General features: G+C 36.9%; 1 protein-coding gene across 4 annotated transcripts in view; it reads right to left on the bottom strand.

Annotated features, from left to right (window-relative positions):
• The window catches only part of INVS (inversin), a 90,290-nt gene that overhangs the window by 39,177 nt on the left and 25,295 nt on the right, over positions 1–25,818 (bottom strand). For 3 of the 4 annotated variants that reach the window (XM_082044738.1, XM_082044740.1, XM_082044739.1), the window contains exons 4-7: positions 15,618–15,791; positions 10,278–10,445; positions 3,737–3,917; positions 55–164 (exon numbers count right to left, since the gene is read on the bottom strand). In XM_082044738.1, the coding sequence (XP_081900864.1) occupies positions 55–164; positions 3,737–3,917; positions 10,278–10,445; positions 15,618–15,791 (633 nt within the window). Of the gene's footprint in view, positions 1–54; positions 165–3,736; positions 3,918–6,970; positions 7,113–10,277; positions 10,446–15,617; positions 15,792–25,818 lie in introns of those variants that run through there. The other variant, XM_082044741.1, reaches the window with a different exon arrangement.

Here is a 25,818-nt window from a genome sequence, read left to right as displayed (position 1 = left end):
AAAACAAAAAAAGCAAAACATATTTACTTCATATTTAGGGTACGTGCTACTTACAGCAAAGTTGCTCTGTGCTGCATAATGCAGGGGTGTTGCACCTTGGCTATCAGATGGGATAGTTCCAAACTTATTTCTTTCTAATAAGAGATGGACAATCTGTGCATGACCTGAGAAAAATAATAAAATAAAACCAGATATGTGTCAAATCCTGAAGTTAAACACTTTGAATTAAAAAAAGAGAGAGAATGAAGAGACCTCAATATAAAAAAGTATGTTTGTGTTGTAGCCATTATAGTCTAAACGTAAGACACAATAGTGTCCCACTTCCACAGCCTGTATCCTTATATTTGAGAGGCATCTGTAAATCAGGATCTATGAATAGGAGCATGTGGAAAGATTTTCTGTTTCTTTTAAAATAAATCATGAGAGCACTTCCCTAAACAAAGAAACCAGCAGTAGCTGGTCAGATAACTGTGATATTAACAGTGCAATGAGTCAGTTGAATAGTTCTAGAAAAAGCTTCTGATAATTCAGCTGAAATACTGCATTTGAGTGAGAGGTCAGTCAGAAGCAGTAAAGTGAGCATAGACTGATGTGGAGCATTTGTCCATCTACATTAAAAGGTAGCTAAACCAACACTAACTACAGTTTCATCCTACACCACATTGTTTTACAGAAGTTAAGCGTAAATACTTTACTTAGGTAAGTACTTTACTTAGGTAATTTTGATTTATTCAATCAAAATTTCAACTGAAGATGTATAAGGGAATCTGAAGGCCAGTCTACTGTCAGCTGCTATATCTGCAATAAACAACGAACTGACACACACAACCCACTCCATCAAAACAGATTAGGAATTTTTTTTATTAAAATCACAATATTTTTGAGGGAGTGGGAAAACTTTATATCCACTTCACAGACAGGAGAACAAAGACACAATATAGTATATTGCCAATAAAGTCAACTGACCCTTTCATATGCTTTCTTTTGTAGGCATAGGCACCTTACAGAATAACTTAATGATATGGTATTTTAAGAGACACTATAAGGCATAAATCAGGCAAAAATACTCTGATTTTGCAGGAGAAATCTCCCAGTATCTTGCATGTGGGGAAAACAATCAATTTTGCAGCTTGTTACTTTTGCAGAGTTGACCTGAATTAGTTTAGAATAAATGAAAAAAGTAGGTAAACCTTTCAACTATCAGTAGACTTTTTTTTAAATGAAAACACCAGCAATTACAGAATGAAGTTGTGTTACAGTCGTGGTATGTAGCTTTTCAAAACCTAGGAGATGGAGGAGCAGGCAAACCTTTTGTGGAATGGCACTTTTAGACTTCATATGTATAGACATATCAGAAATGAGGGAAAACAGTCAACTTGAGTCAAAAAGGATGAACAGTTACGTGGGTATTTTTTTTTCTAGGGGTTTTAGGGTTTACAGAAAGGCTCCTCTTTCAGCCATTAAGGCAAGTCTGGACCCAGAACACCACAACACTGTCCCTCCCCACCAGAAAAACACTAAAAAGAGGGGATGCAATGTTGCTATACTCTTCCCATCTCAACACTATAAGAAGTGAATGGAGGCGCACTGGAAGAAGTTGGTTCCGAGTGCAACCCTAGCAGGGAAAACGTAGGAGTACTGGGCCTGAATAAAAAAAAAAGTTGCCTGAACTTTCAGGATATAGAACTAGAAAAAGGGTAACTGAACTCTGTAATCAGGACAGGTCTACCTAAATTATCTATGAAAGAAGGCTTGAGAGAGTTGAAAAATATTGCGTGCAACAGTGAATAAGTTGTTGCAAAGACGGATCTTATTTAAACATTAATTCTTGAGGTCAAGAATTGTCATTTCTGTAGTACTTTTATTTAGAACAGATGTAACTTGGCAAAGACTTTTATTTATACAAAAGGTAACAGGAACAACAACGCCCTAAGATGCAGTCACATGTATCCTATCACCTTTAAAAGAATGTTTGTGGCTGTATCCATGCGCTACTTAAAAACTACTCTTAACCCATTTAGTAACAGTTTAGACTCTTTGAGATTTATATACAGCACCCAGTATCTAGCTTGAAACAGAACCCTAAAAATTAATCATGATTTACCAATCAGAAGTTTGCCATGGGCATGTGCCACCTAGAGACCCCATCAATTTCACAAAGGACTCTGGATGTCTTGGAACATCTTCCCCCTTTGTTCCACACTGGTTAGACAATCAATTTTTCCAAAAAACAAAACTGCTCTCTTAAATACAGTTTCAAAACACGACAAATTTTGTGTCTTAGACAGAACCAAGTGATAATGACTATTTATTTGGGGGACTGATCCTATGACACTTGAAATGTTTCACAATTTCTCTGTAAAAATGTGATAACCCTACTTAAATGCAAATCTGAGAACACTTTTTTTTTTTTTAAGAAAAAAATAAACATAATCAAACTACATGTATATTGTCACTGGAGCTGCATTAAATCGCTCCAGTGAGCAAACTGACTCTTTTATTGGCATTCTTTGTCTGCAGTGTCCCAAAGGGTCATGGGGATGAAGCCTGTTAAAAGGGGAGAGAGAGTGTTTGAAGATTCATTCTTTCTATCCATTACATGGTGTTTATTTTTAGCTCCTTATGCATAGGAGAATGGAAAACAGGAGGTCAGTTTTCTAAATAGTATTATTTTTGTGCCCATCATTTTATGAGTTGCATTTCCATGTATTTAGAGTATTTATATTTAATCAGGTTTTTACCTGTTTTGCAAAGATCAAGTTTTGTAACCTGTAAAACCAAACCATGCAGAATTCACGTATGCAGGGTTGCAATTTACAGAGCATCTGATTGTCAGGGTAGCAATCTGAACAGAAAAAAACTTTATCTGAATAACATTTCTTGTCAGATCTGATTAGATTGTAACGTGTCTGATTAAGAGCTTGTACTAGGAGTAGGAGAAGTGCAGCTCTGCCATCTTCTTCTGCCAGCATTATTAGATCACCTGCAGTTTCTTTGTAGGAATATTTTAAGTCACTTGCCTATTTTGTAAGGGGTCATTTAGTAAAAATTCTGTAAAATCATCCATAAATCCACATAACTGGGCACATGTAAACTGCAGTACATCACAATCAGCTGAAAGTGAACAAGGGAGTGATGATGCCACTGTGAGCCCCCGCCTTGTGGAGCAGGCACTTCCCTCAGGCACCTGTGATCATCTTACATATGGACCAAGTGAGGGTGCTGGCATCAATCCATATATTATTAGTAAAGTTGTTACATTTTTTCAGATAAAAAATTTTTTAAAGTTCTGATATTTTTGTCATGCACCCCAACGGATTGGCTTACATACATTTCAGACACCACTGCTCTAGAGCACCAGTTGTTACTTTTTTACTTATGAACAAAGCTACATATGCAAGAACATCTCAACATGGTATAATTGTTCCTAAATCATGACCTCACGTAGCCTGCTGAAGTAATGTGTTTTACAGTGCTTCGAAGAATCTGAAGCTAAAAAATACCAAACAACAACAACAAACCCCAAAACAAACAAAACCCCAAAACCAAAACAAAACAAAAACCCCACAACAACACAGTCTACACACAAACTTCTAATCCTGGCCTAGCAGAAACTATTATTTTTCTAAGAGAGTAGTTAGCGTAATGCCGGACTGGAATTACACAAAAATCAGAGACAAAGATTAAACACCACAGCCAATTAATTATTAAATCACTTCAGTGCTGTCGACTTTACCAAGTAAGGCTGCCCAGTGAAGGGGAGTTCGGAATAAGTTGTCATAAGATGTCACATTGCAACCTTCATAGGAGGTCAGGACATCAACAACTGCTACGTTCCCATCAGCAACAGCAAAATGAAGGGGAGTTCGTCCTTCGTAGTCTTGCCAGTTAAGCAGAGATTCTGTAGGTGCAGCTTCCTTTAAAAAAATAAAACCAAAAAAACCAACAAAATTAAAAAAAAAATATATAAGTTCAAGAGAAAAACTATATACTCTTCATGGACTTTTGAGTCTTATTATAAGGAGATAAACTGTCCTTGTTCAGTAGAATATAGCTCTACAAATATATACTTTTGTTACAGTATAGGCTATTTTCAAGTATTTCTTATGGCATTTTTTTCATACTTACTGTACAAGACTAATTTTTGGTACATAGCCTCTAGTTTTACCAGTGTTTTGTGCAAGTGGTTAACACAATATAGGCACTAACAGATATAACTTGACTTTTCATTACATTTTCTTTAAAAATACACTAAATTAATTTTCATATAAGGCCCCATGCTATATAGTTTCATATTATGATAATTTCCTCTCCGATCAACTTTTTACTAGACAAATTTATCTTCATTATTTTCCTTCTCGGCCAAAACAGAATAGATACAAATGAACATCATCTTAGCGTTGCATAGACCTCCAAATGGCAACTATCATAAAGGCCCATGAAATACAAACTATAAACTTCACTTCACTGAAAAAAGAGGTATCTCCAAATAAGATGGTAAACAATAAAACAATAGTAACTCAGGATACAGGACACCAAACATCTAGAGCAGAGGCCAAATGTTAAAACAAGAGCTTGAATAAACTATAGGGATGTTCTGGTTTTGCTAAAAAACGGGTTTCTCTTTTAGTGAATTTGCCTGTCAGCTAAAGCCTTCATATTAGCTGCATTTTCCTGGAAAATCAGATACATGTTTTGGTAAACATAGCAATGGAATGCAAGGTTATTGATAAGGATGGATGTACCTCTTGCGAGAGGGGCAATGAGAAACAGGTGACTAAGAAACTGACCAACAGAGTATAACATCCCATTCATGTGAATACTTCTTATAAAAGTGGGAGATCACGAGGATCTCGTCCCTTTTTCCTTACAGCCAACATTAGGAGAGGACCTTGCTAGTCATCCCTGCGAACTGAGGCCTAGTGACAGACTGAATCCAGTCCCGGCTGGCTGCAGAGTCCAGTCCAGGACTTCAGGTGCCGGCCCTGCATCTGCTGGAGCAGTTGCCAGGACTTTCAAGATTGGTTTTGTATATTTTGTATTATTTCCCTCTATTTTATCAGTAGCATTAGTAAAACATTTTTAATTTTTCCAACTCTCTTCTCTCTGTCCTTCTTTCCCTCCTGATCGCCTGTCCTTAGTGGGAAGGGGGGGAGGTAGGGGAGAGGGGGATAGCAATACATCTGCCACAGTTCTATTGTCACCCTGCAATCAAAACTTCGACAAGGGAGTAAGTCTGCTGTTCTATTTCCAACAACTCAAAAAAATTCACTGAAATAATGGGAACCCTGTACAAAATTAAAAAAAAAAAAAAAAAGGAATATAGTCCAGACGTTTTTAACTTCCAGCACTAGAGTGGATTTTAACCCGTGATAACTGAGAACAACAATCCTCTCAATAACAGAGCACCACACCATATCTTACAATATACTTGTGAAAGAGGAGGGAGAAACTGTGGTCAGAGCAGCTTGTTAGCAATTAAAGCAAGTTCCTGAGCCCCTTCTCACTAAACTAATTGCAATTTTTCCCATTGACTTCACTGGGTACATGAATAGGCCATAAAATCACTTGTATTTGCATTATTTGAAATGCAGTAGCTGTTACAAAGAAAACAAACATCTAACATTGAGAACAATAAATCAAGAAGCAGAAAGTCAGGAAATTCGAGTTGATTTCTGTCTATTAACTGACAAAGCTTGTATATTCTATATATTCTATTTCATAGATAAAAAAAATAAATATGTTTAGAGTTTTATTTAACCACATGACCTAAGTGCAATTTGTCTAAGTTAATGCTGCAGTAGTAACCTCAGCTCCACAATGCCCCAATTCTTTGCTTCTTATTGTCTTACTTTCTAACAGTGCCAACTTAAACCTACTAATATTTGATTAATTTAAGTTTTCTAAAGTTAAACATTTACATACTTTGCATACTGTATGTAAATGCTAATTAAGTTGTCTGTCTCTCATATTAAAAAACTGCATCAGTTTTAGATATCAGTAGTTAGCCGTGTTTTACTAGAGAAAAAAATTAACATAGTGGAAACATATTTCACTTCATTACAATATCTAACAGATAATCCATTAAAAACACAAAAAATTGATCTGAGTCTCAACTAAAAACATAATCAAATTTAACATTGTTGCAGGCACAAACCACAATAATCAAAGCATGAATAACACTTCTTTTAATAAGCATTCAAAAGCATTTATCTGAGCCATTACAGTGAGAGGTGGAGTTTTATGTACTTCTCTAGCTTTAATAATTCTCAAGGGAAAGCTAACTGCTAATATGCTCACTTTCTGTCTACTCAAAGAGCTCAGCAGGGGGAGTATAGAGCCCACTGCAAAAATTCAGATGTGATCTTCATAAGAATCCCTTTTAAGAATGACTAAAAATGAATGACCATAGGCACAAAAATTATAACTGAAATTCTAACTCCATCAGAGGAAAACCTGTTTGAAAAGAACAGACGAACAAGAAAAAAAAATGCTTATTCACTTTACCTATAATTTATTGATGTAATCTGGAAAGCTAATTTTCAAGCCTCTTAAAAGCACAAACAACATACTAAATAAATGACTCCTAAAACTCACAGCTTAAAGTCGCTGATGTTCCCTAGAACATACCCCCATAATCAAAAGTGTTACTTTTGCAAAACGGTAAAGAACATTTTAATGACAAAGCCACTGTTTATATCCTGGCCTAAAAGTACTCAGGTGTTTTGTGATTTCTGGCCACTTCAACTAGAATTTTCTAGGCCTCTTCCTGCCTGCATTCAAGGCTATAATTTCTTTGGATTTTAAGTGTTTTTTGTGTAAAATTAGCTATAATTAAACTGTGGTACTATATTAATATTTTAAGCAAAATACACAGAAGAGAAGCTATGCATTTTTGTGCAGCAGTTAGAACAATGGAACTGTAGGCAATAATGGAAAGTGTCGTATAAATAAATGTCATGTCTCTTACCATGAAGAATAAATAAAGAGGAGAGATATAAAATAGACAGAGAGTATTAAGCAGTTGCTTCCATCATATTAATGGAACCTTATTCTGTTCTTTTCTCCTTAAATCTTCCCAACGTTTTTCATGTAACCAAGCACTTCTGAATCTGGAAAGGTGGAAAAGGAAGTTGACCATGAGAGACTCTCCAGATTAGAGTTTCTCTCTACTACACACGTTTACTTTCTAAATACGTCATGAGTTCCCTTTTTGCTCTATTTTGTGGATTTCAGTATTAGATATAACCAATTTGTGCATAACTGTCACCCCTGCAAACCCAACGTACTTCAGCATTCAGTTGAGCTCTTTTCATTATTGTTTATTTTAACAAACCCTACCGGCTAAGTGCTATACAAACATCAAACAAAAAGATGACCCTTAATTTTTAAGAATTTATAAACAGGAGACAACAAATGGACACATCCAGATGGCACAGCACAGAAAAAGAAGACTATCTTTTCAGTAAAACCAGCAGCTTAACTTTTGTCAAGTTTTCATAAAGCAGCACTGGAGAATTCTGAGTAGGACACTAGAGAAAACTAATTTCCTGGGGTATTTTTTCAGAGTGCTAAAGATAACATGAGAGAAACAACAGCAGTGTTGTTTTTCATAACTTAGTCAGCAGGCAACAAAGGCTGCCAATGCAGATCGACCAGCTGTAGATATCAATATCTAACTGCTATCTGAGCAATGGCAAACACCTTACAGTTTATGGCACTCTGTCATGAAAGCAAAGACAAATGGTTCATGTTGGATGCAATTAAAAAAATGGAGAGGCAACAGAGGCACATAGTTGTAGACCTTTTGCACGGCTATCTCTCCAAGACAATAGTCTCATGACATTAGAAATACAATTACGTATGTTAAGACACAAGATGACAGAAATGTTAACTGTATGGGTACCTACAATAGAAATATAATGCAGAAAGACTATGAAGAACTATATAGTTAATCTGGATGTAAAGACTTAGAGAGGAATGAGAATCAAAGGTGATGCTTGGGCAATAGATCTGGAATGAGGTAATACGGCAAAAAGTAGCTAAGAAAGGGAGGGAAGATTGTAAGCTCTGCTAGGTAGGTATCTATCAAGACAAGTAAGAAAAACTCTTCAGTCTGGAGAGTAGACAAGATCTTACTAAAGAACTAAACTCAGAGGCACCGCAACCAAAAAAAAGTATTTATACTCGGCAACAGAGTCAGTCAACAGATTGATTACCTAAGTAATGTTTCTGTAACATCAACTTTGACAGCATATTCTGTAAGCTAAATTACTTTTACATTTAAACTTGCTATTATCTCACTCCATCAACAAGCATATATAGGTATAACTATTTGGAATGTAAACAATTTAGCTGATGCATGAAAAAGCCTAAATAGAATAAAGAATACTCTCTTCTGTCAGAGTAAAAGAAAAAGAACCAAAAAATCTGGAGGTGATCACAGTTCTGTATTACCTGAAGAGAATCTTTGAGAACACCTGCAATAAGGAGACAAGGATTCTTGACCTCTTGTAGTACGCCTGGCTGAGAGGGAGTAAATTTTCCTTGCAGCAGCAGGTATGGTGCTGGGTTTCATATTTGTGATTAAAACTGTTGATAACACACCAATGCTTTGGCTACTACTGAACAGTGTTTGCACAGCACCAAGGATTTCTCTTGATCATGCCCTGCCCTGTCCTGCTCCCCTGCTTCCTCTAGTGAATGGGTTGGGAGTGAGCAAGAGACTGGGAGGGCACACAGCTGGGAGAGCTGACCCGAACTGGCCCAAGCAATATCCCATACCATGTAACATCACACTCATCCAAAAAAGCTCAAGGAAAGGAGGAGGCAGGGGCGATGCTCGTGGCTACACCTTTTGTCTTCCCAAGCAGCAATTAAGCCTGCAGAAGCTCTTTTTCCACTTTCCTGGGAGTAGCCAACATCTGCCTGCTGATGGGAAGTACTGAATAAATTCCCTTTTTTTCACATACAGCTTCAGCTTTCCATACTGAACTGTCATCATCTTCATTCATGAGTCTTCTTGCTTCCTTCTATTTTCTCCCAGTCTTGCAAGAGGGGAGTGAGTGAGCAGCTGTGCAGGTGTTAGGCTGTTGCCTGGGACAACCACAAATTTAAAAACATTTACCTTGACTATCTAGTGTTTGAAAAAGTCTGTATTTGAATATAGGAACCTTTACCTACTTCTCAGCAAATCTGTTTCTCTAGTGTGGCAGAAAAGTAGATGGTACATATAAACTAAAATTTTGTGACAAATTATTTCACGTTGAGGCCAAATTACAGATCTCTTGAATATAAAGAAGTCATACAGAAACAATATCACAATAATTTAACACTGGAAACCTCTCAAAAACTATTTTTATAGTAAAAAAAAAAAGTGTCAGTAACTGTAAGACCATCAATGTGATTTAAAGAAAAGCAAAGCTAATGTTCATATACCACACAAAAGTTCTCAACTTGCAAGCTAATCAGGCAAACAGACATAGAAGTCATTGTAGTTAGCTTACAATCAATATGTGTCTAGTTCTAAAAGACATTCCAAAGACAAAGATATAGAGATTGCTGTAATATGACAGAAAAATTAAATTAGGATTTCTGTATCTTTCCATGTTAGTGAAGTTGAGAGATTTCCACAGAATAAAAAGGTAAAAATCAAGCTGAGCACATTATTTCATTGCACTCGTTACAACTGTCCATGTAAAAAATGAAACTGAAATACTGCAGAAAGAGAAAATAGGCCACTGAGGAAAAATTATTAAATCCGTACAGAAAAATGTCTGGAAAGTCTCTCAATGAACTGATCATGGTCTGACTGATAATTGATCAAATATCTCGCAGAATTCTGACTCAAAAGACCAAATTAAATTAGACTTTTCACTACAGTTAACTAGAAATAAACTTTCAAATAATGAAGAAAAGACACACAACAAAGAAATCAGTCAGCGAGATGCAACTGAGATGAGTAATATGACTGGTTATTTTAACTAGAACTTGCAACCCCCTCCACCCTCCATCCCCCCGCAAATGAACAGCTACACACATCAAACTAAGAGACTATACATAGTCCATGAGCTAAAGCAAAGACATTCATCCACAGAACTCAGAAAAACTCATTTTAAGATTTTCTTACAAAATTCTGGATATTATGAAAAGCAAATGATTTCATTTTCAAAGAGTCAGTGGATTAAAATGAAAAATTTTAAGAGAACAAAAAAATATTTCTATCAGGGTAACGTAATAAATACAGAAAGTGTTCTACATATAAAAGACTTTCTTACCAGAATACATTTCACTGTGTGAACTGCACTAGGGTCCTTGTTGTTAGCTGCCCAGTGAAGTGGGATTTTTCCTTCAATATCAGGGATTCCAATATTTGAATCATGTTTTATGAGAAGTTTCACATGCTCTGGGTTATTGTAGTAGGCACTCCAATGCAATGCAGTTTGCTGGAACACAATATTCACAAGTTTTACAAACACATGAAAAAATGAATATAGGATGAAAATTAAAGTGGGTTAGAACCTGAAATATGATTTAAATATATTTTCACAAAGAAAGAGATCACCTAGTCCAACCCTTCTGCTCAAAGCATGGTCAACAGGGTGATCAGGACACTTTCCGGTCAGATTTTGAGTTATCTCCACAAACAGAGATTCCACAACCTCTATGGACAACCTGTTCTAGTGTTTTACCTCCCTTGCAGCAAAAGAGTATTTTCTCAGGTTCAAACAGAATTTATTATATTTCAACTTGTGCCTATTGCCTCTTGTCTGTTCACTGCTGACCACTCAGAAGAGTCTGGCTCTATCTTCTTTACCGCCTCCAATCAGGTATTTATACACATAGGTAAAATCACCCCTGAACTGTCTCTTCTTCAAGCTAAACATGTGCAGGTCTCAGACTCTCCTTGATGGCAGTTGCTCCAACCTGTTAACCACCTTTGTGGCTCTTCACTGGATGTACTCCAGTGTCCATGCCCTTACTGTACTGGACAACCCAAAAGCAGACACAACATTCCATTTGTGGTGTCGCCAGTGCTGAGCACAGGGGATGGACCATGGGTAAAACCAGTTTTAAACAATGGGTAAATGAGCAATCTTCTGTTACAAAGAGGACTGACAGAAAATGGAACACATGTACCTAGGGTGGGTGACCATACAAAACCACTGGAGAATAGGCTTCAAACAAAACTGAACCAGAGGCCCATCTGCCTAACTAAGAGTAGATACTCAGGCATCTTTGCTGCTAAGGTCTCAATTAGATCTAAGCTACAGCATCTTAAATGGGACCCACACTGAGAAGCCCTTATGCTTGGAATATACATATTTCTGATAAGAGATGAATTGCTTCATATGAGGATTTCTTGGACGATGGCAGGAGAATGCTGTCCATGCTACTTAGGCAGCCAACAGGGCAATGACATTGGATGCAGCAATTCCAACCTGCAGAAAATATCTGAGCTTGGTATTAAGCCATCATGTCCAAGTTAGAATGATCATTTGAAGCAGGCACCAGAGCTGCACTACGGAACAGCTGCTGTAAGTAGTTTGGTCCCTCTTACATTTGGAAATCTCTTGGAATAAATTGACAAAGAAGAACAAAACAAGATGACTCTCCACTAGAGGAAGATGGCACTGAATTCTGAGACTGAACTCGGATCCATCTTGAGCAAAGGTTTTGACTTTCTGTACTGTCCTTGATCACTCGGAATTCTGAGGTTGAATATTACTGAATATAATGCCCACCGACCCATGGCAGCCCAATAAAACGTCAAAAGACAATCCAGGCTCCTATTGCTAATTCCTGACTGCCAGTGGCTTTTTATGGGTATTACTGATGTTCATAATTAGAGAAGCAAACCAATGTCTGAGGCTTTTTTAAACAGTGAAGTGTTGGTATATTAACAGGTATTTTATTTCTCAGACACATCTCTCTCAACTGCCGAGTACCAGAGGGTTGTAAGATACAGAATGAACTTTATTCCCCCCATCTCACTTCCCTCCCCGCCCCTGCAAAATAACATGCGGCACTTTGATTTGAAAATGGAGAGAAATAACTGTTGTGGGACATTTGTGTGTAAGCCTACAACGACCTGGATTAACACCCTTGAAAAGTGAGAATGTATGAGTTCAGTATTGTTTCCTTAATATCTCTGTAAAGTAGGAAGGCAAAAATAAGCCTATTTTTTGTTTCTTGCTTTAAGCTGTTAGTTTTGTACCATGGTGACATAACACATTTTTGTCCACTTGATAGTTCACTGAAAAAGAGGTCATTTAAAGACATAACTGGAGGGGCTGCAAGGAAAGGTCTGATAACTGTCACCACATGCAACGACACACTGCCTAGCACCATAAAGCATGTTCAAACCATTACAGTCTGTCAGGATTTGAACTGAAAAGGCTTCTAGCAGGAGAAATTTGTAATAAGTTAAGAAATGTTTTTTCTTAAGTGGAGCTGACCAGTATCGCTAGAAACTGACAGCTGCAATGAAAGTAAAAACTTTTGATTACCAGGAGGCCAATGTAGTTTTGGTTTACTGTTTTATCTCACCTACAGTCTTCTTTTCACTCAGTTGCCTACATGGAAGTAGATGTAAATGACAGCTGTTCTCTCACACGTTCAGGAATTATATTTGACAATCTTGATGTGCATAGTTGCAACAAGGGAAACAAATAAGATAGATGCCCAAAAGGGTCAAGCTTGTTGGACCACCTTTCATCAACCTGAATTCCATCTTTGCTACTGTGACTACTGATGACACAAACTGGAATCAAAGTGCTCTGCGTTTTGTGGGAAATCTGGCAATGATTTAATACTGCCTTGGAAATCTGCTAAACAGCAGACAACGTTCCTAAAAGATTTTGGCTGGTTACCATGTACCTTTGTTAATTAATTAACATGGTCAGGAAGTCAGCATGACCTCTCCAGAATGACTGCTGTACTGATAGCCATGGTTTCCATGATACATGTTAGAATACCCTGGAAGGCAACCAGCTGATTTCTAGGGCACAGGCTGCTTCAACTCCATTATCCAGAGGGGACAGAAGATTCATTTTTTGGAAACTGGGCTTGCAGCTATCTTATCCTGCTTCCTAGATGATAAAATCAGACAGCAATTTCAGAGTGTATACAGTAACACCACTAGCAAGTCCAGTCCCCTTCTCTATGTCCTCTTGTGGTAGAATGAAACCTACTACATGAGATATGGAATGATGATTTCCACTAAAACCAGCCTTGCCAAGCTGATATGTTGATTATTAGCTGATCCAAATACACTTGATCAGGGCACTTACATTTGAATCAGTGCTAGATTAGTGCCTAGTGGGGAGATTTTCTGCACCAGTTCCAAGATCACTTACAAATTGTAGGAAGGAGAAGTTAATGCTTAAAAAGCCTTCATCATCAGCGACAGTTCTAGTCGTATCTGACACCATGCCCACCTCGCCAACAGTAGTTACATAATTGGTTTTTGGCCTTCTTTTTGCTACATATACTCACAGTATCTCACTTTGTGTCACTATATCCTTGGAGGAAAAAAATGGGCTTAGGGAACATTCATATCTCTGGATTCTTTGAAAGAAGTTTCTTTCAGGTTTCAGTATACATAAACTGCTAAAGCACATGAAATTTAAACCAGATATTTCCAGATAAACTGGTCCACAATAGTTACTAGAAATCCATCTACTAAAGGTAATGTGATCAGCTCCCAAAAAGAACATGCATCAAGCATTCTGACAAGAGGTGCACCTGTTTTGTTCAAAACCTCTGTGAAAACACCAGTTTTAAATCAAGTATTGCTAAGCACTCAAATTTATGAACCACAGTGATCTGAGCAACTAAAAAAATACAGTTATTATACGCTAAATAATTATTCCTTCTTTTAAAATGGGTTAGTGTGCTATTACTACAGACTGGCAGCCCTCTCTCTATGAATAGTAAATCAATTAAGAACGATATGAGTTTCCTTTTAAGATCTGTTATCTCTTCTGGATGGTCATTTTAGTGACAGTCCTTTCTCACAAACATCAGTAGATTATTTCCTGAGGCTCTTCGAGGTCAGTGTGCTTCTGAAGCAGGCTCATTTTATGGATGTGGTAGAGCATTACTTGACTTCGCAAAGGGACATCAGACAACTCATGGTGATAGATGCGCTATACAATGCACCTGGAAAGTCACCTGGAGATTTCCTGGCCTTTCAAGCAACTGTTGTCGCTACAGATGCAGAATATTAGTCTGAAGGACTTTTTTCCAAGAAGGTAGTAATGTAAAGCTCTGAAGATGTTAAGATTACATTTTCTCCTGAGGAAGTCTGCAGTTGCACAAAACAAATGTTTACGTGACCAACCAATGCTCTGTTTGAAATGAAAGTTTCATGCTAGAATGTCAATCAACTTTATTATCACATGCCTCTCACTAAGCCATGCATTCATGGAAGCAACAGTGTACGTGCATTGATAGCAGATCTGCTGCTGCCAATCGGTCCATTTAATAATAATAATAATAATATTGATAACAATAACGTTTTTTTTTTTTTAAGCCCACCTGATACTTTTTATTGTCCCTGTTAGAAAATCTTCTCGATAAATGGCATCGCATTCTATCCCAGGCCAAAACGTTCTGTACAACTAGGGGACTCTCAAAATTGACCATTTTTGCTTGCAGAGATACAGAAAAAAAGGACAGTTGACGAGAGAGATTTAGCCTATGGGTATTTTTAACCTTGGACCACCCTTGCAGATGGAAGTGAAGAAGTGGAAGTGACGGAATAAATTTGAACTAGGAATAAAAGGGGTGGTAGTGGTTTGAAGGTGTTCTGTCTCTCTTTCTCACTATGTAATAGTATTTTGAATGGCAACAAATGAAACTAATTTTCTTGAAGTTAGTCTATTGTGCCCATGACAGTAACTGGTGAGCAATCTTCCTGTCCTTATGTCAAACTACAAGCTTTCTCAATTTATTTTCTCCACCTGTCCCACTGAAGAGGGGGAGCGAGAGAGTGGCTGGGTGGCCATTTGGCTGCTGGCCAAAATTAACCCACCACACATTTCTAAAATGTGGACACCTCTGTTGATCCTACCATCATTTTAGTGGCCCCAATTGATCACCCAATGTTAGAAAGGATGTCTGCCAACAGCAAACCTGCATTCAGCTCAGCACCAAAGGAATTTCCTCTATTTTTTTGGTTTTTAATTGATAAATACTTTGAAGGCCTTTTGCACAAAGCTTTCTAGTGACTCTTATCATTAAATGATACTAAATGTAGGGTTTTTCCAAGGAAGAAAAGCAAGATAAGCATATGCTATCCAGATTCTAACAAGGATCACAATTTTACAGAAAGACCTAGACCTTAAAACCAGTGCTTTTTGAATCCTCTATTATTCTATGTACTCTCAACAAGAATGCCAATGAATTCAGTGGAATGAACGTTCGCCTTATTATCATCAGGAAAATATTAATATTTCTAAAGGTGATTATTAGATTACCAGTGTTAGCCACTATTTTGAAGACTCAGAAAAAGTTTGTTATGACAGAAATAGTTTTTCACACACAACTATCTGATGCAATACTAATTTCTAAAGTTGCTACAAGTGTTGTCTTAAAATAAGTAGTATTTTTACCTTGTTTCTGTCCTGCGTATCCACTTCTCCAGGTGCCATATGCTTTAGCAATAAAGCTAAACATTTTGGGCTTTTGTGACGTGTAGTTAAATGTAATGGTGTCATATCCTCTAAGTCCTTCTGCATCCAGTTCCCTCTACGAGCCAGTAAAAGTTTCATGAAGCGGTAATTTCCCTGAATAAGGTAAAACATCAGAAATTTATTCCAATTTATAAAATCAATTAATGATACTGTTCAGATATATTTACTGTTCTATTACAGTGCCTAAAAAAACCCCAGCAAACAGCTCTAAGGTTTGGAAACAGCTAATATGTATTTTTTGTTAAAAACAATTCTCTTGTGATTTTTAAGTCTGTTTTTCTATTTGGTATTAGATACATATCTTCCATTAGTGGAGTGTGTAAGACAGGGTTCAGTAATACCAAAAATTCTGCAACATTGTCAGAGTTTCCTGACAGTTCAACCTCAATAAACATCATGTAAAAACTAAAATAGGACCATTACATGCTAGTTTCAGCAAGGTAGCCAGTTATCAGATTAGGAATAAAGCTAAACACGAAGAAAGATTACAATTATCAAAATGAAAGTAACAAAAATAATAGAGAACGACTCAGGGAGATAAAATGTACTCATCTGAATTAATAACAAACATACAGAAAAGTGATTTTGTCTTAAATTTTTAAATTGGGAACTGTACATGAGTTTTGATCTGTTATATGCATGATAAACGGATGGGATAGCTAGCTTTGCAACACATTTTAAATACTTAACACTCTGGACTTAATAGGTTTTCAAAAGAAATAATGCAGTAATGCTCCAGTGACTAATGACTGAGGGTGGATCCCAAGGGAAAACAATCCAGTTTTATTTCTCAAATCATTGAAGAAGCCAGCCAAAAATTAAAGATATAATAATGAAATTGTGAAGAAGCTGACGTGCTTTAAGCCAGCCTTGACCTGCTGCTGCCCCTTGCTTGGAGATTATTCTCCATATAACTGAGTTGCTACATATGACACTTTGATGCTTCCAATTCAGTACAAAGCCTCTTGGGTTTTCCAAACCACCTTCAGCAATTGAGTTTTAGTGGAGGACCAGTAAGAGCTGGAAAAATAACTCATTAAAGCAAAACATCAGGATCTACTTCATGTGATCATGTTTTAAATATCCCTATTCTTTCTCCACTCTAATATCTAACCTTTCCTAAAGAGAAAGGAGTGTGCTGTCTCACAATTTTACTCACTGTCTCTCATATTAGTTTTTGCCAATTTCACATATTGACAGTTTAAATGAAAGTATCAATTACCCATAAACACAATGAAAATAGAAAGCTCAGAAGGGAAGAGAAATTATACTAATTCCTTCCACTCAGGGAAAAGCTGCAGCTTTTTTTTTTTTTAGATGAAGCTTTATTAGGCAATGAACACAGAAAAGATGGCACCGAAATCAATAGCAGTCATGTCTTTGGATTCTTCTGCTTACGGAACTACCTGCAAATTAACATATATCAGTCTGTTACAATTCTTTTATAAATCCTGGATGTTAACTTAGTCCCGTTAGGGTGTCTTTGGAAAAATAATGAAAAAAAAGCCATGTAGACAAGTGCAAGCAGAGCTAATGAATGGGGGGCACTTCTGTGTATCTTAAGACTCAGTAATGTGAATTGCTTTGTCAGCAGAATAGCAGGGTGGAGACAGGCCAAATGATTCGAGACCCCCACAATATCCAGTGCCAGGACATAAAATATCCTGGTTTCCTTTTCCATAGCAGACAGACATCAGAAGGGCAGATTTTATATATGTTACTGTTCTGTTCTTTGTCTAATAAAAACGGAAGGGTTGAGCTTTATGTGGGCAGAATGGATTTCACCAAGTATGCCTAAAATAAATGTGATCTTTTTTTTCCTGCTACACTATTTTATTTTAAAATACAAAACAGGGAGAGCAAATAATGAATGAGCTCAGACAAAATAACCTCTTCATACTTCTACAGTTTATGGCCATCAGTCCTTGCTCTTCAGTGAAAGCCTACAAGAAAACTCTGCCAAAAACCTTACCACAAAACTGCCTGAAAGTGCAAACTTCTCTTGCCAGAGATGGCGTGGCTACTGTGCTCTTCAACAGCATTCACACCAAGTAGTGAGTGACTAGTTCTCTTTCTTCTGCTGGGTGCCAGGGGAAGCATAACCTTAGGGTTTTGTCCCTTTAATGCACAGCCATGCATCAAGGCACACACAGAAGTGCAAAGGTAGAACAGCATAATGTCTGCACAGGTACTAATCCACACAATATACTCAAAGTGAATTAATAATACATTCGGGAATGAGTTAGGGATGAGAAAACTCCTCATTATTGTCATTATATCTTAACATGTAAATACAAGATGAATTTGCAAAACTCATTAAAAAAGAAAAATACCTAGCAAAAAAATCACAGTGTATCATGATATGATTGGTAATTAGACTTATGAGAATATTAGTCTTGGAAAAAATATGGCTGGTTTTCTCCATCAATGCATTTGTTTTGTTTTCAGTATTTCCTGCTCAATGTGCATGCACACACTTGAAAGAAAAAAAAAAATGATTTTGTCTTCTTGATGGAAATTTATTGGAAGATTTACAAGTATATTGTGCTTTTTGAATGAATTCAGCTGAAAAAAAGAGAATCGAAGTTAAAGTAATACATAAAACTAAGAGAACATGCATTTTTATTATTAGAGTTTCTTTCCCTATACTCTGTTTTATTTTTGCTGTTACACATTCCTCCACCAATTACTACTATACTATTCTGTTGCATGCTTAGCCACCAACAAATCCCTCTCCTTACGAAATGAACCTGTAATAAATACCCTCACTTGGAAACACAAAAGATTCTGTTTCTTCCAAATGATTTAAGATTTTTTTTTTTAAATACCACCATAGAAAACACCTGTACTTACATTACTTATTTGCAATGATCTTATCCATGCTCCTACTTCTGACTGCTGTTCTTTAGTAATACCATGAATGCTGCTCTGTTCCTTTCACTCCTTAGAAAATAGCAGCATCCCTATTAATGACAATGGAAAAATTCCCCACCTTCAACTGATTACTGTTTAAGTTTGTAAATATGCAATGTATCAACATGTCCTGAAGGCAGATTTAATTTAGATCTTTCTAGGTGGAGGGATAAAAAAGTATGCTTAATCTGAAGAGCAGCTACTAGCCAAATTCCTTCATTTTTATAAAATTCTTGTGTACAATGAGTCTTTAAACTGGCTAGTTTTTACTCAAAGAAAATGCACTTGATTTGCCTAAAGATTCCCAGGCATCATGAAGCGCTTTGGGTCTGTTGCCGGACTCTTAACATTGGTAGTGTCTCTATAATGATTCTGTTACACTCTGAAAACTTTATGAGCAAACAGAATTAAATACTGGTATAGAAAACTCAGTTCCTGGTAGCCCAAATTTACTATTCCAATACTGATTCTTGAAATTCCTTTATCTTCTATTAAAATTCTCTTCAGCCAAGACTCAACTCTGTATGAAAACTACAGCACAGTTTCAGAGAACAGCTGACAACTAATTTCAGCATAATCGGAAGAAATACTTCTGCTGTTTCAAAAATTCAGCCACATACACTGACTGCAATGGAGTATAACGCAGTTGTTGGCAGATGGATTGCTCAAGAAGCAATCACTGCTCTGTCATCAAGTAGTGTCTTTGAAGAAATTTCTGGACCCCAAGCTTAACTGCTAAGCAGTCAGAAAAAATTTCCTTTCCTGGAATGTTTCAATAGACACAAGAGCGATGGAAGAAACATCTTAGATGGAATCAATGAACTTACCAGAATTCAGATTATCCCTGAAATTGGGAAAAATACTCCCAAAATTGCATATTCATTCAAAAAAACCCCTGTCTAGTCTTTTCAATATGACTTTATTGCCAGGAACAGGTTGCAGTGGGAAAACTCTTTTTTACCTGCTTTTCCAGGCCTACAAAATAATGTGTTTATTTCTTCATCCATATAAAGCAGCTTTTTCAACCTATTTTCTCTTCCTGGCCTGTTGAGGAGGTAGAGTGAGAGAGCAGGTGGGTGGGCATCTGCAACTAGCCAAGGTCAATCCACCCCATGTCATCACCTTAGAGAAAGACTAAAGAAAAAATGAGCTCTAAACTGATAACAGTGTTGTTACGATGTTGATACGTGTTATGTCCTTCCTCACAAGGGGAGGAGGAGGGGCAGGCGCTGATCTCCTCTCTTTAGTGACCAATGACAGAATCCGAGGGAATGTCAGGAAGATGTGTCAGGGGAGGTTTAGGTTGGACATTAGGAAAAGGTTCTTCCCCCAGAGGGTGGTGGAGCACTGGAACAGGCTCCCCAGGGAGGTGTCACGGCCCCAAGCCTGACAGTGTTCAAGAAGAGACGGGACAATGCCCTCAGACACATGGTGTGAACTGTGGGGTTGTCACATGCAGGGACAGGAGTTGGACTTGATGATCCTTGTGGGTCACTTCGAACTCAGGGCATTCTGTGATTCTAATTGTAGATTTATACTGAAATGACTGATGGTTATATTACCAATGCACTAAAAATATCAGCCTCACACTTCACATAATGCCACTCTATACAGCCTGGCATGGTCCTGCTCTAAGACACCCACTCACCCAGTGCCTCTGCTTCAAATATCTTCCTCAGAACTCAGCTCACGGTACCTTCACTCAGCGGGTGGGAAGATAAGGGAAAGAACATTTCTTTTTCCTTTCCTTGAATCAGTGGTAGTCCTCTTCTTCCCAAGCAAACTATTGGAGAACAGAAGATCTGGTACATGACTGAACCTAACGTGTCACAGGGGGATTTCAGCATCTCTGTGAAGCCATTCTGACATCTGAAGCCCTTCTGGGCCAGGTTTCAGCCTCTCCCTGAACAAACATACAGACACAGGTTCCCACCGGTCTATTGTCCAAAGTAGTTCAATTGTAATGCAACATTTAGAGCAATCGTATTTTCATATTACTGTTGGGAATGTTTAAATAACGCTACGCATCTCTACTAGCTAGCTCTCTGGCGACAGCACAACAGACCAACCAACCTAACAAAGAAAACACTACCATAAAAATACAGCTCTGCAAATATTCCAGCACCCAAAATGAAAAAGAAGATTTGGCAGACGTATTTGTTCCCCAGATGATATCAAGCAGTGCAAGAAAGATGAAGAGTTGCTAATGGATTTTTTAATTTACCTTTTCAATACATGTAGATAATTTAATACATTCCCAGACACACTATTAAAGCCTGAATCTTAGACAAACACAGAGCTAAAACCAAACTGCTGTAGCTAATCCTGTTTCTTGTGAAAGGTTTTATTCTTTGTGTAAGCAAAATTCTCCCAGAAATTTCTTCGCATACATGAGTGTTAACCTCCTTAACAGGTGACAGGTACCCTCAACCGTGAGGTATCACACATGTGCCTCGAAGAGCCAGCCAGCTTAACCTGCCAGCAGAGAGGTCGCACACAGGGCTCTGCAGCAGTTGGTAGAAGCCTGGCAATGCCAGCAATAGCAGGTGGGATCACCGCGCAGCTATCAGGGGATAAAAGAAGAATGACAACTGCAATTAATACTTACAGGAAACATCTTACTACCTTTCAGCTGGCTAAAATCTGATGCTTTTCTGATTCAGAACTGAAAAGACTATGGTTCCTCTAAATTGTATGACATTTTCTTTCTATGAACTGAAAGTCATAGTCTAGAACAGCAATAGGGACATTTAAAGTAACATTATATAAAATACAGAAATGTAAAAACCTGGATTACTGACTGTTGTTACTTAAAACAGGACAAATCAGTATAACCTTAATATTAAGTATGCATATATAGAAATCAAGTTTCATCATAGATGTCTCCTGGATAGTCATTAGTAGATAATGGTCCAAACACTTTACCAAACTACAGATAACACCAAAAGACAGTAGACAAGTAACACTTATTAATAGGACAGGAACCAACCCTCTTAATCCGTTAATATTCTTTCTCCTTGTATTACTCCCATTGTATATGCCTAAGACTCAGTAAGTTGACATCCCTCTCCTGTATCAGATGTGGTTCTAGAAGAAATGGGAAGGATAAAGGGAAGGGAGAAATAGAACTATTTCATCTAAATACTAAATGAATGACATATCAGTAGTCCAGATTGCCATTTATTATGCACCCACAATCAGGAAGATTTTGCAGAATCCCAAATAAAATTCTCCCGGGCACATAATGATTGATGAATGACACTGCAGAATTTTGCATAGCAAACTGTTAAATATTTCAGAGACACACAAGCTTGCTTTAAAGAGTTCACCTGGGTTCTAGAAAAATTCTGCTTATGCGCAGAGCTCTCTGAAAATTTATTTCCCTTCTCATCTCACTCTTTCTTGGTGAGTTAACTTAGTCTTTATAGAACCATGTGCTTCTATGCTCTGACTAACCACTCCTCCTACTCCGTACTGTGGATTTACCTCTGAGGTTGTATGTTCCATCTTTGCATTTTAAAAACATACTATATAGGTACATACTACATAGGTAGATAAATATAACACCATTTTATAAAAGGAGAAACTGAGCTGTACAATATAAGGCTAAGAGTCAGAGGAATATATCAACCTCACCAAGCATCAAAGGCACATCCGTAGACAGGTGACCATCACCTTGTCATCAGTGGGTTAAAAGGGGCCAACAAATATAGAAGAATTGCTTATTTCCCTATTCATCGCTGAGACTACATTTTCAAGAAGCATAACAACTCTAATCCATCTGAAATATTTAACATGACTCGAAAGGCTGATTTGTAATCATTTATAATGTAGTGCACACGAGCTGACTACTGACTGTTACAGCACAACTACACCTGGGTTTTGGAATACCTACAAGAGGCTTGTGAAAACTGCAAGCGAGTGGTAAAATAAAAGTTCCCACAAAAGCAGAAATGTAAAGGTTGACCTGTTTAAAGGGGTGCGTTTGAAGAGAACAGAGGAGGAGTAACAGTGCAACGAAGTCCACCATCCATGACAGTGGGGATTTCGGAGATTTGATAATTACACATTCTACCATAGTTTAATAATTTATTAACTTATTAAATTTTGATTTTTGAAGTATATTCATTATTAATTAAGTGGGACTTATGTAAGACATTTTAGCACAATTTTCTCAGTATTCTTTTGTGAAAAGAGAGACTATTAAACAATCAATAACTCCTCTTCAGAGGAATGTAATTTATAATTCAGTTACCTTTACTCTTTCACAAACAGAACACCACAACATTATTACAGTTGAATTAACTGCAGAGATAAAACAGGTCTGCTTTTCTAATACTACACTAATTGTAGTGTAGGTAATGATTATACTTTCTCTGTCTTTAAATATTATTAATGTTTTAATTTTCCTTTTTAAACTCATAAATAATTTTTTTAGAAGTATAGTTGGATACATAGCAGCTTGAGAGCGGGAAAACAAATTGTATCATAGGTTATTACTTATAAATTCACTCATGTACACTGTTCCTTTGGTTTATACCCAGTTTGGGGCAGAACGAGAACTGGAAAGGTGCATGAAAATTTAGCATACCAGGCCACTGATGTCTTTTTCTAGATAAGCACATTCTGCCCAAATATACTAGTTTTCATTCTAAGGTAACAAAAAAAAAAAAAAAAAGAAATAGATTGCTATGAATTTTTAACAGTCAGATTAGATATTAACCTTTTAAATCCCGGACTCCTTAAAAGTCAGAGTTAAGATTTAATTATTGCTCATTTCTGAAACACAAAATGGTCTGTACTTTTTCACAGAGACGTGCAAGCTTCTAAAGTCAGTATAAATCTATACATTGACAAATAACAAATTGTATCGTGCACTCAGACACTCACTGGGGTAAAATATGAACAACATGAAAGTCATTTAGATTTTAGCTTAAAGCTCAAGCAGCATATAGCACCCACTTTGCACCACATCAGCACACTCTGCCAACAGATTAGCATAGATCTGGGAGCAGCCCCTTGCTGTCAGATGCTTTCAAGCAGCAGTGAAAGTCAAAAAACTTGAACTCCTTAATTGCCAGCTCAGCCTTTAAAAGAGAAACATACCCATGAGCTTTCCCTTTAAAACAAAACCGGCAACTGAATTCAACCTGCTTATGTTCACAGAGCAGAAACTGCTGATTTTGACCTACTCAGTCTTACAGGAGATAATCTTTCTGTATACACAAAGATCCATCCCCACTCACCCTCTTTCCTGCGAGGAGGTGCTGAAGAGAGGATGCTTCACCCCACAGATCAACATGGTCACAATTTTTCAAAACCAGAGAATTTTCATAACTTTGGAAAGAAAAAGGGCTGTGCATGTGGTTTCTTTAGAGGTTCCTGCATCTATTAGTGTCCCTTTGAGAAGAAGCAGATTCTCAGAACATCAGAAACAACTTAGAATGACATGGAGCAGATGAAGAACTTTCTGTCACCAACACCTGCCAGTTTTAGTAGCTTTTCCGGGAACAAACTAAGCACTTACAAAAACAGAAGCTGTGACTATCATACTTCTAATTTGATATATATAGGAACAGAGACTGTTCCAAAAGGAACTGAAATCTATACATCAAAAGGAGCATTTTGATATGCTTATATTATCAGCTAACTGCCAGACATCTGACAAGGATTCTTCAGAAAAGAAGTTATTAAAATAGACAGTAGCAAGTAGATACATTAAACTACAAGTAAGAATTTGTAAATTTATAAATTAACAGCACTTGTGTTGTGAAAAATTATCTCTGCATTGACATAGTGAAACACTGATTTTTAATACACTGAAAATGAACTGGTTACAATAGCTATAGCCCTTGTAAAAGCTACCCTTTAAACATATATGACTCCACCACTCCTACACTCCTTGAATATCAGTAATTTTTTTTAAACAGTTCCTGAAAAAAGAAAAAAAAAAAAAGCAATATAGCTACTTAGAACCTCAATTTCTAGTGAAAATGAGTAAATTTGCCATCAATATAGCAGGCTATTTCTCTGGATACCACATGCAATATTGCCATACAAGTTCAACAAACACAATATTCTTATTTGAGCAAATAAACTCATGACAAAGTTTATATAAAGTTTTGAGTATGTTTGAATGTTAATACATTTTAATATATTTTAAATTTCAAATGCTATATCAAGAATATACAAAATTAGAATCAGACAAGCTCCCAATAACTTTTTCCCCACAGCTCTTCCATAATAAGTATGATTTTGATATGTAAACCATGAATAGGGAAGGAAATACTATTTTATCCATATATCTTAACAGTTGGATTAATATTTCTTCATTAAAGCATAGCACGTGAAAACATATTGTCACTGTTGAATGAAACCACATCAAAAGAGAAGGTGAATAAGTCAAATGATTTCACAAATTTAAAGTGAGGTGATCGTATTCATCCATCTTACTGCAAAATCCTATGAACGAATACACTGAAGTGTTTCTGTTAAAAATAACAGTTATAAGGACATTCTCAATCCTTTCAAATAGTCCCCTCAACCTTTGGGACACATGGGGCAAGAAGCAGACACTGAAGATGATAATTCTTAGCTCATTTTTGTTGCATACTGTCTACTCACTGTGGTAGTCTATACTAACTACATTATAGACAAAGTCAGCAGAGGTAGTAGAGAGACTACTCCCTCCTGTCCTGAGCGCTTCCTAATCTGCCGGCAGATGACAGTCAGAAGCCTTGATTTCCACATGCATCTTCAGTAAAGCTGCTGCAGAGTGAATGCAAACAACCCAGCTCTGAACAGATGGATGAAATATAATAATGTAAATTTTATTGATTACAGAGAGTTAAATCAGTATTTCTTCTACCTCTGGAACAACTTCAGTCACAACTGGACCAGTTTACTTCAAGAAAACTTGAAATCAAGTGTTTAGGTAGTTTTAATTTGAGCAAAACTAAACAGTTTAAAATAAAAAATAAAATAAAAGTAAGTAAAAGAAAATCTTCAGGATTGTTGTTTTAAACATAACCCTTAACAGTTGAACTATACAGCTTTGAAAAAAATTCTGTAAGCAATATATTACCTCTATGTGGGCAAGGATGATGCCATGTCTTCTATCTAACAAACCACTAGCAGATTTAAATACGGTATGCTTTGCTAATACTTTCAAGTCAACCATGGCAAAAACACCACTGATTTTGACAAT

Source organism: Streptopelia decaocto (genome assembly GCF_964273445.1).
Source record: "Streptopelia decaocto genome assembly, chromosome: 2".
In the NCBI taxonomy this organism is placed as follows: domain Eukaryota; kingdom Metazoa; phylum Chordata; class Aves; order Columbiformes; family Columbidae; genus Streptopelia; species Streptopelia decaocto.
Note: the sequence above shows the minus strand (reverse complement) of the source record. Positions and strands in the feature narration are given on the sequence as shown.